The sequence below is a fragment of the Oncorhynchus mykiss genome, chromosome 32 (assembly GCF_013265735.2).
Source record: "Oncorhynchus mykiss isolate Arlee chromosome 32, USDA_OmykA_1.1, whole genome shotgun sequence".
NCBI classification, from domain to species: domain Eukaryota; kingdom Metazoa; phylum Chordata; class Actinopteri; order Salmoniformes; family Salmonidae; genus Oncorhynchus; species Oncorhynchus mykiss.
The window spans coordinates 18,659,244-18,674,829 of NC_050572.1; the positions used below are offsets into that span (position 1 = coordinate 18,659,244).

A 15,586-nucleotide genomic window follows, 5' to 3' on the forward strand; every position below is an offset into this window, starting at 1 on the left:
CAAGAACACCATCCCAACCGTGAAGCATGGAGGTGGAAACATCATTCTTTGGGGATGCTTTTCTGCAAAGGGGACAGGACAACTGCACCATATTGAGGGGAGGATGGATGGGGCCATGTATCGCGAGATCTTGGCCAACAACCTTCTTCCCTCAGTAAGAGCATTGAAGATGGGTCGTGGCTGGGTCTTCCAGCATGACAACGACCCGAAACACACAGCCAGGGCAACTAAGGAGTGGCTCCGTAAGAAGCATCTCAAGGTCCTGGAGTGGCCTAGCCAGTCTCCAGACCTGAACCCAATAGAAAATCTTTGGAGGGAGCTGAAAGTCCGTATTGCCCAGCGACAGCCCCGAAACCTGAAGGATCTGGAGAAGGTCTGTATGGAGGAGTGGGCCAAAATCCCTGCTGCAGTGTGTACAAACCTGGTCAAGAACTACAGGAAACGTATGATCTCTGTAATTGCAAACAAAGGTTTCTGTACCAAATATTAAGTTCTGCTTTTCTGATGTATCAAATACTTATGTCATGCAATAAAATGCAAATTAATTACTTAAAAATCATACAATGTGATTTTCTGGATTTTTGTTTTAGATTCTGTCTCTCACAGTTGAAGTGTACCTATGATAAAAAATGACAGACCTCTACATGCTTTGTAAGTAGGAAAACCTGCAAAATCGGCAGTGTATCAAATACTTGTTCTCCCCACTGTAGGTGCACAAGTCGAGAGAAATTAGAGTAATCAAGGTGACACATTAAATACCACCTTGCAAACTCTTGCCTGCATCTATCTGAACTAGGCTGAAATCATCAGTCCAAACAGTTGCAAAAGAGTTTCTGTTGGAGAAATGCAGATAGGTTTATCCCTGTTTCGTTCTGTTTGCTTCCATTTAAGAAATGTTTTTCACTAGAAGAATCGGCAGAATGAATACACCCCTGATCACCTGCACACAAGTTGACTTTCATAGCAGTCACATACAAACAGCATCATCACTTTGCTCGTTGTATAATTCCTTCTCGCAGCTACACGCTGTCCTCCTCTCACCTTTTCCCTTCAGTTGTGCACAACACTACAGCTGTCTGTGACCAGGCGAAAACACCTTTCCAAGCCTTCATACCATAACCGCTACACACACCCTACATCGTTGTCACCATATTAGCTAATGTCATAGCCAACATAGTTACTATATCTAACACATTAGTAATCCCGCTACAATCCCGCAGTACAGTGTACAGCAAGCAGTTTAGCAGTTACACCTGCAGGCCCCAGTGGCAATAAATTTATAAAACCAAAAGCTTACCTTGACTTGGAGGAGGTCCAGTGTTGAATAACCTTAGCCAGCTTGCTAAAATAAATAAAATTCCTCTCTGTTTGAGCTGTAGGTTGAATATGCTAAATTAGCTACAATAGCTGCAAGTAAGTGAAAAAAATTGAATGAAATATAGCTAGTTCGCTTTCTCTCTGCTGCTTCTTAATTTTTTAAGAAATTAATTTGTTCAAAACTGTTCAACTCTCGTCTTTCTCTCTATTTTATGCACTGCAGTGCTAGCTATCTGTAGCTTATGCTTTCAGTACTAGATTCATTCTCTGATCCTTTGATTGGGTAGACATGTCAGTTCATGCTGCAATTACATTAATCACTGTGTAAGTCTATAGAAAGGGGTGAGAACTATGAGCCTCCTACTTATTATACTAAAGTAAATGTAACCAGAAAAGGACGGAAAATAGCTGTCCTTCGGCTTACACCATGGTGCTACCCCAGAGAGTGCTGTTGAGGCTACTGTAGACCTTTGTTTCAAAGCAGTGTATTTTAATCAGTTACTTGGTGAGGTGAATATATTTAGTATAGTCTTATCTAAAAAAGTATGTTTCACAAAAACAAAACAAACATTTACTGAGTAGGAGTGTCCTCCCCTTCCTCTTCTGAGGACCCTCTGCTGACACCTCTACCGGTTCAAGAATTGGATGGGCACCTCTTTGGTTGCATCTCAAATGGCCCTCTATTCCATGTACACTATATATGGAATAGAGTGCCATTGGGGACACACACATCTCCAGGGAAAGGAGAGTTGCCTTCTGAGAAAGCCAGATAATGGAACCAAGTATCCTTCTAGCTCATAACTTCCTTCTACACAGCCACAGTGAGGTAGCCTGGTCCCAGATCTGTTTGTGCTGATGTAACATGTCCAAAGGAGTGGACAAGAAATCACAAACAGGTCTGGGACCAGGCGAACCGTGAGGTGCCCACCACATCAAACTGAACCCTCTTTCTAGACCCATGTCTGTAGACCCAGCCCCCCCTCTAGCCTAGCACTGGGCCAAAGTCAACACCAACCGTCCCCTTGGTGCCGCAGTAAGGCAGTAATCCCACAGTATTATTAGAGGCACCGGGGGAGTCTGAAGACGAAACAGGAAGGAAGCTTTTCGGAGGCATTTGTTTTTACGGTTCCCGCTATAACATGCAAACGCTGGGCTCTTTCCATTACCTTTTTGCTGGGATCAGGCCCGGCCCCAGTCGGAGAGGAGCGGGGGCTAATACCCTATAATTGAATCTGCTGTTCCTTTGAGTGATTTATATCAGGCCCCAGCCCAGCTCTGAGCGAAGGATAACTAGAGATGACCCTGGATCCACCCCTCAGTGTCTGCAGCAGGGATAGGCTAACTTTCCCTCCATTCTCTCAGAAGCTGTGAAGGGAGAAAGTGACTTGTAGCTAACAACCGCCCAACTGGGACACGTTTTTGAACAATACGACAGTATTATACTGATCAGTCTTTCTATAAACAAATACACACTGTGTGGCTGCTGCCATCCTTCATCTTTGAGTGTGTGGCGCGCATGTACACACACATATACACTCACAGTGTAGCTGCTTGAAGTGTATACTGTAGGGGACACACACTCGAACAACAGAAACAAACGTCTCAACAGAATGTAGTGGGGGGTAAAGTCATAAAACACAGTGACGTGGGGGAGGAGGGGCCACCGGCCCTGGCGGTCTGGTTTGGGGGCGGTGAATCCCCATCTCTGACGCACGTCTCTTCCTCCCCAAGGAGCTAGCCTCGGCATTTGAAAGGGTGCCAATGTTTTCTTGGACCAACTTTTTTTTTCATGTGTTTCAGATGGGGAAACACTTTTTCAGCACTTGTACCCTTTTTCTATGAGGGGAGGCTCACTAAAAGGGGGTTGCAGGCTTCAGTTTAGGTAAAGTCTTTTGGATTTGTGTGTCAAACAGTAAAAACCTTGATGGCCGCAGATTGATCTGTTAGTCTGCCCCTTGTTATGCTGAGAACTGAACTGCCATGTTTTTGTGGTGACTTAGAAATCTCTATCCTCCCTCGTCATTAAAAAGAACACAAAATTCAGAGTTTATAGCGGACGAGCCCCCTTCCCTTCACCTTATTAGGAAGCAGTGTTGAGCTGAAGCTTTTGTGGATTAAACTGGAAGTGGAAGATTGTCTGGCTTAAAGCACGTGGCTCTGTCCGTGCCTTGCAAGGATTGTGCTGTTTGAAAAGGTTGTGAATGGGACAGTGTACACACACACAGCCAACTACAGGCACATACGTATTGTTTCAAACATGGAGTAGCCTTTCTATGTCCCACCCTCAGCACCCCCTACTTCCCAAGGATATGCTTAGGGACCCTTTGCGTCCCATCTGGAACGTAATCAAAGAAAGAGAGATCTTTTTCTATCAGCCTTTGCGTCCCATCTGGAACGTAATCAAAGAAAGAGAGATCTTTTTCTATCAGTTTGTGCAGGTAATCAGCAAGTGGTAGTTTCTGACTGGGACTGCTGTGCTTGTTCCGTCTTGGCAGAGCCCCGGTGCTGGTGGCGTTGGCACTGATCGAGAGTGGGATGAAGTATGAGGATGCCATCCAGTTCATCAGACAGTGAGTATCCCCCTCTCTTCCTTCTTTCCCTCCCTCCCTTCTTCCTTCCCTTCCCTCTCGGTCTCTCTCTCTCGGTCTCTCTCTCTCGGTCTCTCTCTCTCTCTCTCTCTCTCTCTCTCTCTCTCTCTCTCTCCTTTTGTTCTATCAAACCATTGCTTGATCATCATCTACTGCAGTAATGTTATGCAACTTCCCAATGGGCACACACTGGTTGAATCAAAGCTGTTCCCACATCATTTAAATTACGTTGAACCAGAGGTGGGACTAAGTCACTATTATTCGAGTCACAAGCAAGTTACAAGTTCCTATTGTTCTGGCAAAGAGAAAATAAAACAATCGCTTTCTGGTCGCTAATCTAGATATGAGCACGCCTTTGCTCGCCAATGTTGATCATTGGTCAACAGTCGAGATGCCCAACTTTTTGGTTCTGAGGCACAGATTGATTTTGAAACAAGAATTTAGTGCAATGCCATAAGCCTATGTTAGTGACCAGATCGAAGAAGCAAAGGTAAAGATATAAAATACAAATGGTAGGCTATATGTATTTTTCACATTCAGTTTCACACCCCCCCCAAAAATCTTCTCACTGTGCAAGCTCACCCGACCTGTGTTGATTGACAGTTTACTTGTCGAATCAGTGTCCCGAGTGTGCGTTTCACTAGCCAATTAGGTTTTTTGCAAGTGCGATACAGTTTCTGGCTGCATGGAGTAGCTTCATCCACAGAGACTGTGCCACAAAAATGAGCGACAAAACGTTACAGAACCTGGCCATAGAATTTCAAAATATCAGTCTCAAGTCGAGTCCCGAGTCTTGAGGCTCCAAATCAAGTCTCAACTATTTTATTTTCTACCAAGTCGAGTCTCAAGTCCATGTCATGGGACTCAAATCCACACCTTTGCGTTGAACCAATGTGGAATAGACATTGAATTGACGTCAGTGCCCAGTGGGTTGTTGCTCTTGAGTAATATTACATTCATTGTCATGGCCGTCAGACAAACTATTCTTTGACTATGATTAAATGACTTATGTATCTGTATTTGTTTAATTAAATGGCCCTATTATGAGAGGATTTCAACCTCTTCAGAATCAGATTAGGTATTTTTATCTAGGGCTGGGCAATATGGCCTAAAAATCATATCTTGATTATTTTTTTTCACATTTATGGGCAATTCATGATATTTATCAATTCAAGGGGCTTCATTGGCATGGGAAACATATGTTTACATTGCCAAAGCAAGTGAAATGGATAAACAAATGTGAAATAAATTATAAAAAAATTACTTGATTTTCTCAAATTAAGCTTTGTTGCACAAATAAAGGTCGATACACATTTCCAACAGTCAGGAATAATATAACATTATACCTAGGCTAAATATACTGAACAAAAATATAAAATGCAACAATTTCGCTCTCGCTCTCTTTTTATACACAGTTAAAGTCGGAAGTTTACATACACTTAGGTTGGAGTCATTAAAACTTGTTTTTCAACCACTCCACAAATGTCTTGTTAACAAACTATAGTTTTGGCAAGTCGGTTAGGACATCTACTTTGTGCATGACACAAGTCATTTTTTTCCAACAATTGTTTACAAACAGATTATTTCACTTATTATTCACTGTATCACAATTCCAATGGGTCAGAAGTTAACATACACTAAGTTGACTGTGCCTTTAAACAGCTTGGAAAATTCCAGAAAAATAGGTCATGGCTTTAGAAGCTTCTGATAGGCTAATTGACATCATTTGAGTCAATTGAAGGTGTATCTGGTGATGTATTTCAAGGCCTACCTTCTAACTCAGTGCCTCTTTGCTTGACATCATGGGACAATCTAAAGAAATCAGCCAAGACCTCAGAAAAAAAAAATTGTAGACCTCCACAAGTCTGGTTCATCCTTGGGAGCAATTTCCAAAATGCCTGAAGGTACCATGTTAATCTGTACAAACAATAGTACGCAAGTATAAACACCATGGGACCGCACAGCCGTCATACCGCTCAGGAAGGAGACGTGTTCTGTCTCCTAGAGATGAACATACTTTGGTGCGAAAAGTACACATCAATCCCAGAACAACAGCAAAGGACCTTGTGAAGATGCTGGAGAAAACGGGAACAAAAGTATCTATATCCACAGTAAAACGAGTCCTATATCGACATAACCTGAAAGGCCTCTCAGCGAGGAAGAAGCCACTGCTCCAAAACCGCCATAAAAAAGCCAGACTACAGTTTGCAACTGCACATGGGGACAAAGATTGTACTTTTTGGAGAAATGTCCTCTGGTCTGATGAAACAAAAATTGAATTGTTTGGCCATAATGACCATCGTTATGTTTGGAGGAAAAAGGGGGCAGGCTTGCAAGCCGAAGAACACCATCCCAACCGTGAAGCATGGGGGTGGCAGTATCATGTTGTGGGGGTGCTTTGCTGCAGGAGGGAGTGGTGCACTTCACAAAATAGATGGCATCATGAGGTAGGAAAATGATGTAGATATATTGAAGCAACATCTCAAGAAATCAGTTAAAGCTTGTTCGCAAATGGGTCTTCCAAACGGACAATGATCCCAAGCATATTTCCAAAGTTGTGGCAAAATGGCTTAAGGACAACAAAGTCAAGGTATTGGAGTGGCCATCATAAAGCCCTGACCTCAGTCCTATAGACAACTTGTGGGCAGAACTGGAAAAGTTGTGTGCGAGCGAGGAGGCCTACAAACCTGACTCAGTTACACCAGCTCTGTCAAGAGGAATGGGCCAAAATTCACCCAAATTATTGTGGGAAGCCTGTGGAAGGCTACCCGAAACATTTGACCTAAGTTAAACAATTTAAAGGCAATGCTACCAAATACTAATTGAGTGTATGTAAACATCTGACCCACTGGGAATGTGATGGAAGAAATAAAAGTTGAAATAAATAATTCTCTCTACTATTATTCTGACATTTCACATTCTTAAAATAAAGTGATGATCCTGACTGACCTAAGACAGCTAATTGTTTGCTAGAATTAAATGTCAGGAATTGTGAAAATCTGAGTTTAAATGTATTTGGCTAAGGTGTATGTAAACTTCCGACTTCAACTGTATACTCAACAAAAATAGAAACGCAACATGCAGCATTTTCAATGAGGTTACAGTTCATATAAGGAAATCAGTCAATTGAAATAAATTCATTAGGACCTAATCTATGGATTTCACATGACTGGAAATATAGATATGCATCTGTTGTTCACAGATATTAAAAATAAAAAATGTAGGGCCGTGGATCAGAAAATCTGTCAGTATCGGGTGTGACCACCATTTGCCTCATGCAGCACGACATCTCCTTCGCATAGAGATGATCAGGCTGTTGATAGTGGCCTGTGGAATGTTGTCACACTCCTTTTCAAAGTTGCTGAATATTGACGGAAACTGGGACACTTTGACGTACACGTTGATCCAGAGCATCCTAAACATGTCTGGTGAGTATGCAGGCCATGGAAGAGCTGGGACATTTTCAACTTCCAGGAATTGTGAACATGTCCTTATGGCATGGAGCTGTGCATTATCATGTTAAAACATGAGGTGATGGACATTAAATTCTCTGGCAACAGCTCTGGTGGACATTCCTGTAGTCAGCATTCCAATTGCACACTCCCTCAAAACTTGAGACATCTGTGGCATTGTGTTGTGTGACAGAGCTGCACATTTTAGAGTGGCCTGTTATTGTCCCCAGTACAAGGTGCACCTGTGTAATGATCATGCTGTTTAATCATCTTCTTGATATGCCACAACTGTCAGGTGGATGGATTATCTTGGCAAAGGAGAAATGCTCACTAACAGGAATGTAAACAAATTTGCACAACATTTGACAGAAATATGTGTGCATATGACAAATTTCTGGGATCTTTTATTTCAGCTCATGAAACATGGGACCATCACTTTACATGTATATTTTTGTTTAGTGTATAAGCCTTCCACAACTATAATAATTAAATTATTTTACCAAAATAGTTTAACCTGCTTTTTGTTTAATTATCACTGATCTGGCTTTCAAGTCGGTCTATGAAAATGCAATTTTTCTTACACATTTTACCAGAACCATGCACATCCACTAATAATGACAAACTTCTGGTAGCAGGCATTATAGAAAATGAACACAGGTCTCATAAACAATCTATCAAGCACAAGCCCACGTGCTAGTGAGTAGCCAGCTAAGCTGTATCTTTAAAGTCTAGCCAACTTGGATGTAGGTAGAACCTTTGAACTGTATAGACGGGTTGGTTGTTTAGCAACAAAACCAATGTGTGCGCAACTGTGGGGCAAAACAGGCGGGTTGGCATAGAATGTTGACAACATATAAACTATATTTTGTCTCCAATATTTATTGAAAGATAAAAATACATTTGCACAATCAATCAATCAAATTTATTTTATATAGCCCTTCGTACATCAGCTGATATCTCAAAGTGTTGTACAGAAACCCAGCCTAAAACCCCAAACAGCAAGCAATGCAGGTGAAGAAGCACGGTGGCTAGGAAAAACTCCCTAGAAAGGCCAAAACCTAGGAAGAAACCTAGAGAGGAACCAGGCTATGTGGGGTGGCCAGTCCTCTTCTGGCTGTGCCGGGTGGAGATTATAACAAAACATGGTCAAGATGTTCAAATGTTCATAAATGACCAGCATGGTCGAATAATAATAAGGCAGAATAGTTGAAACTGGAGCAGCAGCACAGTCAGGTGGACTGGGGACAGCAAGGAGTCATCATGTCAGGTATTCCTGGGGCATGGTCCTAGGGCTCAGGTCCTCCGAGAGAGAGAAAGAAAGAGAGAATTAGAGAGAGCATATGTGGGATGGCCAGTCCTCTTCTGGCTGTGCCGGGTGGAGATTATAACAGAACATGGCCAAGATGTTCAAATGTTCATAAATGATCAGCATGGTCGAATAATAATAAGGCAGAACAGTTGAAACTGGAGCAGCAGCACAGCCAGGTGGACTGGGGACAGCAAGGAGTCATCATGTCAGGTAGTCCTGGGGCATGGTCCTAGGGCTCAGGTCCTCCGAGAGAGAGAAAGAGAGAAGGAGAGAATTAGAGAACGCACACTTAGATTCACACAGGACACCGAATAGGACAGGAGAAGTACTCCAGATATAACAAACTGACCCTAGCCCCCCGACACATAAACTACTGCAGCATAAATACTGGAGGCTGAGACAGGATGAGCACTTGTCTCTCATGTGCATCCTTACAGTTGTTGGTTAGCTAGCGAATTTCTGCCATATTAGCATTGACATGACATCAGTCAAAACACCTCAAAACAAGACATCGTATTAAGAACAAGATGAAACTAGCTGAAATCAGCCACTTATGATTCCCCACATGGAAGTTTCCTGCCGTTGTTGCCAGCCATCTGACCATCCAGAATCACAACAATTCATGGACTTCCACCACATTGAAGTGTGCACATTGTTTTTGTGATGTTACCAGCTAACCCATGTATGTACACACCCTCCTGTCCATCACCAACTGTTTGTGATGTTACCAGCTAACCCATGTATGTACACACCCTCCTGTCCATCACCAACTGTTTGTGATGTTACCAGCTAACCCATGTATGTACACACCCTCCTGTCCATCACCAACTGTTTGTGATGTTACCAGCTAACCCATGTATGTACACACCCTCCTGTCCATCACCAACTGTTTGTGATGTTACCAGCTAACCCATGTATGTACACACCCTCCTGTCCATCACCAACTGTTTGTGATGTTACCAGCTAACCCATGTATGTACACACCCTCCTGTCCATCACCAACTGTTTGTGATGTTACCAGCTAACCCATGTATGTACACACCCTCCTGTCCATCACCAACTGTTTGAACAACATAGCCTGCTCACTATGTTTAGATGTTGAACTCAAGTGGCCTACCTGGATAGAAGATTTCTCAGAATGAGAACAAGTTGCCATTTCCTTATATAAATGTGACTTCTTTTTTTTTTTACAGGAAGCGCAGAGGGGCGATCAACAGCAAGCAGCTGACCTACCTGGAGAAGTACCGCCCCAAACAGAGACTGCGCTACAAAGACCCACACATCTTCAAGAACAAGTGCTGCATCATGTGACCCCCATTTCCACCCTCAGCCAATCAACTGCCTGCCACCTGATCGATCTGACCCGAATGGATAACGACAATGGACAAGTCCACAGCCAATGCACTTTGTGACTGAACTATGAGAACTATGAATCATGGAGTGAGCTAAGCAGCTCCACCAGGGGAAGGGTGTGATGAGTCTCCCTGGTGCCTAAAGATGGCTCTTACTGAGGGGGCCGATGGATCAAGCCCTCCTTGAATCTGACTTTTTATCCAAGAGCCAGCCGGAGGTAGCTTGGAATGGATGGTGGATGTGGCACAGGAAGTTGACACTCGCCACATTGAACTCCGTCATCACCATGGGGTTGTGCCTCGCTGCAAATTATTTGACTTGCAGTTGACTTTGTCATTGTACCTCCAACGCCCCCTTGCTACCAAATGGTGGTAACGCCTCAAATCATTGTCTGAAAGAGAGACAGCTTTAGCTGTATGAATATGAAACCAATGTGAATCATGGGGGAGGGGGAATGTTTGTGCCTGGTTGCCCTTTCTCTCGCTGCCTACAGTAGGGGGACTGAGCTGTTTTCTGTTCACTCCTTGTTCCAAGGTTAATGCTATCCGGAATCCTTGGGCCAACCATAACCCTTACCTAACCCCAACACCATCCTTAACCCTTACCTAACCCCAACCCCAACACCATCCTTAACCCTTACCTAACCCCAACCATAACCCTTACCTAACCCCAACACCATCCTTAACCCTTACCTAACCCCAACCCCAACACCATCCTTAACCCTTACCTAACCCCAACCATAACCCTTACCTAACCCCAACCATAACCCTTACCTAACCCCAACACCAACACCATCCTTAACCCTTACCTAACCCCAACCATAACCCTTACCTAACCCCAACCATAACCCTTACCTAACCCCAACACCATCCTTAACCCTTACCTAACCCCAACCATAACCCTTAGCATTTTACATTTAAACTTGAATAGAGAGAGATAGTAATGGCGTCTTTTTGTAGCCACTAACTCTGCCGTGGTTCGTTGGACAAAGCCTATGGGGAAATTAATGCCATTTTGTTGGGTTTTTGGATTTGGATTTTGAAGCATTTATGTAATCAAAAATGCGCATAAAGGCTTCATCTATAAAGGTCATGTTGACTGACTGATATTATCTCATAGAACAAAACATAAAATCTCCTAAACCTGTGTTAACCTTGACCTTATTTTAGACTTTTATCTCAAAACCTTATTCTTTCCCCATTTTATTTTCCACATAGGCTATGGCTGAACGAACCTAAGGTAGCTCATTTCCATTTTTTAGGACTACAACCTGGCGAGCTCTAATGGGGTGACGTCGGAGTTGGACGTCCCAAGGATACCGGATAGCAAAGACCCTTGTTCCAATGCCCTGATAATGTGTTTACTCTAATATATTTTTGTCATGATGCTTCTTTCTAGCTTTAATATCCAGTGGTCTTGCAGATGAGAACAGGTGGGAAGGTTATAGAAATAAGGTGGGGTGCACTTGGATAATAACCAATAGGTTTATTTGTACTGTACCTACACTATGTAATTGATGTTAGGACAGGTAGGACTATTCACTTACACTGGCTCATGTGGCAAATGGGTATGGGACAAAGTAGGGTGACGTTGCCCCTAGACGTTGATCTTGGGTCAGTTTAGCATTTTCCCCACTAATGGTTAAGGTTAGGATTGGTTGAGGGTAAGCTGATCCCAGATCTGTACCTAAGGGACACACCACCCCAGAGCGTATGGGACACTGTGAGTGGAGCACACTTGGGTGGCTCTATGTTCATATCCTGTACTGTAACGTGGCCCTGTCTTTCTCTCTCTGCACCATGCTTTTTGTTACATGGAGGCTGTATGCTGAATCTACCCACATGGAGTAAAATGCTGTTGAAGTTTAGGGTCACAGTGGCCTTTCGAGGGCCCTTTGATTTAACCCACCCGCCCCCATCTGCATAGCTGGTTAGGTCTACACAAAATGAATGCACATCATGAATTGTTGTTTTCTAGTTACTAGCCCAGTTTCTCTGATATCAGGTCAACTCTTGTACAGGTGTAGTTAGTTTACACCTCACCAGACAGACACACAGCCTTGTCTCTGTTCTCCGCATAGAAAGTCGCCTTCTTCTGTCAGCCTTTGAGGAAACCACCTTCAGTTGTATAGAAATAATAAAATATTTCAGTCATCCACTGTCCATTCCTGGTGCTGTCTGATGTGATGAGTAGAGCTGAGTGGGAGTATTGTGTGAGAGATCCGCCAGTAGCAGCCATCCACTGTGTTTTAGTGACTCACTACTTTCATTACTCTCTCTTGAAGCAATGCTACCACCGGCTGGACGCAGTGTGAATTTCAAACTGTTCTTGGACTCAATCCATAATACTTTTATATTATTAATAAATCAGAGTATGACAAAAGTCTTAATTGTTATGAAAGTCATAATTAGTTCTCTGAGCAGTAAAAATACCTGTTTTGCCAAGTCGATAGAAATGTGATTAGTTAAATGTTTTGGGTAAGATTGGAAAACAGCCACATTGGGATTCGAACTTGCAACCTTGTGTCAGCCTACGTTTAACACCCTCCCTCCATTCATCTCCCTTTTCCAAAGACAGTACAGTATGCCTTCATTTAGCCTGTAAAAACATTTCAAAAATTGAGGCGCATGCTTCGTAAACTGGTGTGGACTAACAGTGAAATGCTTACTTATGGGCCCTTACCAACGATACAGACAAAAAGTGTAAAATGCGTAATAAGATACACATTGAGTAACGATAAGTTGGCTATATACAAAGGGTACAAGTACAGAGTCTGTGCAAAGGTATGAGGTAATTGATATAGATGTGTAGTCAAGTCAAGTGACACGTGTCAAGTGACACGTGGTAAACAGTAGCAGCAGTGTGAAAAAGTTGGCCCAAAAAGGGTCAATGCAGACAGTCAGCATAGCTATTTGTTAACTAACTACAGTACCAGTCAAACGTTTAGACACCTACTCATTCAAGAGTTTCTTTATTTTTGACTATTTTCTACATTGTAGAATAAAAAATATGAAATAACACACATGGAATCATGCAGAAACCCAGAAATCTAAATATATTTATATTTGAGATTCTTCAAAGTAGTCCCCCCTTTTCTTGATGACAGCTATGTGCATGCTTGGCATTCTCTCAACCAGCTTCATGAGGTAGTAACCTGGAATGCATGTCAATTAACAGGTGTGCCTTGTTAAAAGTTCATTTGTATAATTTTTTTCCTTCTTAATGTGTTTGAGCCAATCAATGTGACAAGGTAGGGGTGGTATACAGAAGATAGCCCTATTTGAAAAATACCAAGTCCATATTATGGCAAGAACAGCTCAAATAATCAAAGTGAAACGACAGTCCATCGTTACTTTGACATGTAGGTCAGTCAATACGGAAAATTTCAAGAACTTTGAAAGTTACTTAAAGTGCAGTTGCAAAAACCAAGTGCTATGATGAAACTGGCTCTCATGAGGACTGCCACAGGAAAAGAAGACCCAGAGTTACCTCTGCTGCAGAGGATAAGTTAATTAGATACCAGCCTCAGAATTTCAGCCCAAATAAATGCTTCAGAGTTCAAATTAAAGTCACATCTCAACATCAACTGTTCAGAGGAGACTGTGTGAATCAGGCATTCATGGTTGAATTGCTGCAAAGAAACCACTACTAAAGGACACCAATAAAAATACTTACTCGGGCCAAGACACAGCAATGAAAATTAGACCGGTAGAAATCTGTCCTTTGGTCTGATGAGTCCAAATGTGAGATTTTTGGTGCCAACCAGTGTCTTTGTGAGACTCAGAGTACAGTCGTGGCCAAAAGTTTTGAGAATGACACAAATGTTAATTTTCAAAGTCTGCTGCCTCAGTTTGTATGATGGCAATTTGCATATACTCCAGAATGTTATGAAGAGTGATCAGATTAATTGCAAAGTCCCAATTTTCCATGCAAGTGAACTGAATCCCCAAAAAACATTTCCACTGCATTTCAGCCCTGCCACAAAAGGACCAGCTGACAACATGTCAGTGATTCTCTCGTTAATACAGGTGTGTGTTGACGTGTACAAGGCTGGAGATCACTCTGTCATGCTGACTGAATTCGGATAACAGACTGGAAGCTTCAAAAGGAGGGTGGTGCTTGGAATCCTTGTTCTTCCTCTGTCATCCATGATTACCTGCAAGGAAACATTTGCCATCATCATTGCTTTGCACAAAAAGGGCTTCACAGGCAAGGATATTGCTGCCAGTAAGATTGCACCTAAATCAACCATTTATCGGATCTTCAAGGAGAGCGGTTTAATTGTTGTGAAGAAGGAGAAGAGCAACTTCTCCCAACCATACAGGAACAGTTTGGTGACGAACAATGCCTTTTCCAGCATGATGGAGCACCTTGCCATAAGGCAAAAGTGATAACTAAGTGGCTCGGGGAACAAAATGTCAATATTTTGGGTCCATGGCCATTGAGAACTTGTGGTCAATTCTCAAGAGGCGGGTGGACAAACAAAAACCCACAAATTCTGACAAACTCCAAGCATTGATTATGCAAGAATGGGCTGCCTTCAGTCAGGATGTGGCCCAGAAGTCAATTGACAGCATGCCAGGGCGGAGTGCAGAGGTCTTGTAAAATAAGGGTCAACACTGCAAATATTTACTCTCTGCATCAACTTCATGTAATTGTCAATGAAATGCTTGTAATCATACTTCAGTATTCCATAGTAACATCTGACAAAAACATCTAGACACTGAGGCAGCAGACTTTTTGAAAATGAATATGTGTCAATCTCAACTTTTGGCCACGACTGTAGGTGAACGGATGATCTCCGCATGTGTGGTTTCCACCGTGACGCATAGAGGAGGTGGTGTGGGGTGCTTTGCTGGTGAAACTGATTTATTTTGAATTCAAGGCACACTTGACCAGCATGGCTACCACAGCATTCTGCAGCGATACGCCATCCCATCTGGTTTACGTTTAGTAGTTACTATCATTTGTTTTTTAACAGGACAATGACCCAACACACCTCCAGGCTGTGTAGGGGCTATTTGACTAAGGACAGTGATGGAGTGCTGCATTGGATGACATGACCTCCACAATCACCTGACATCAACCCAATTGAGATTATTTGGGATGAGTTTGACCACAAAGCTAAGAACAAGCAGCCAACAAGTCCTTAGCATATGTGAGAACTCCTTCAAGAATGTTTGAAAAGCATTCCAGGTGAAGCTGGTTGAGAGAATGCCAAGAGTGTGCAAAGCTGTCAAGGCGAAGGGTGGCTACTTTGAAGAATCTCAAATATATTTTGATTTAACACTTTCTTGCTTATTTCATAGTTTGTCTTCACTATTATTCCATGTAGAACACAGTAAAAGTAAGAAAAACCCTTGAATGAGTGGGTGTGTCCAAACTTTTGACTGGTTCTGTATTTTGCAGTCTTATGGCTTCGGGGTAGAAGCTGTTCAGGGTCCTGTTGGTTCCAGACTTGCTGCATCGGTACTGCTTGCCGTGCAGTAGCAGACATAAGTCTATGATTTGGGTGGCTGGAGTCTGACCATTTTTAGGGTCTTCCTTTGTGTGGTATAGAGTTCCTG

The 15,586-nt window shown here is 42.7% G+C and overlaps 1 protein-coding gene across 5 annotated transcripts in view; it reads left to right on the forward strand.

Moving 5' to 3' along the window:
- The window catches only part of LOC110488043 (protein tyrosine phosphatase type IVA 3), a 62,166-nt gene extending 52,048 nt beyond the window's left edge, over nt 1-10,118 (forward strand). For all 5 annotated transcript variants that reach the window (XM_036970928.1, XM_021560003.2, XM_021560006.2 and 2 more), the window contains 2 exons: nt 3,813-3,887; nt 9,860-10,118. In XM_036970928.1, coding sequence (XP_036826823.1) covers nt 3,813-3,887; nt 9,860-9,977 — 193 coding nt within the window. In that variant the 3' untranslated portion in view covers nt 9,978-10,118. The remainder of the gene's footprint in view (nt 1-3,812; nt 3,888-9,859) is intronic.
- The last annotated feature ends 5,468 nt before the right edge of the window (nt 10,119-15,586 follow it).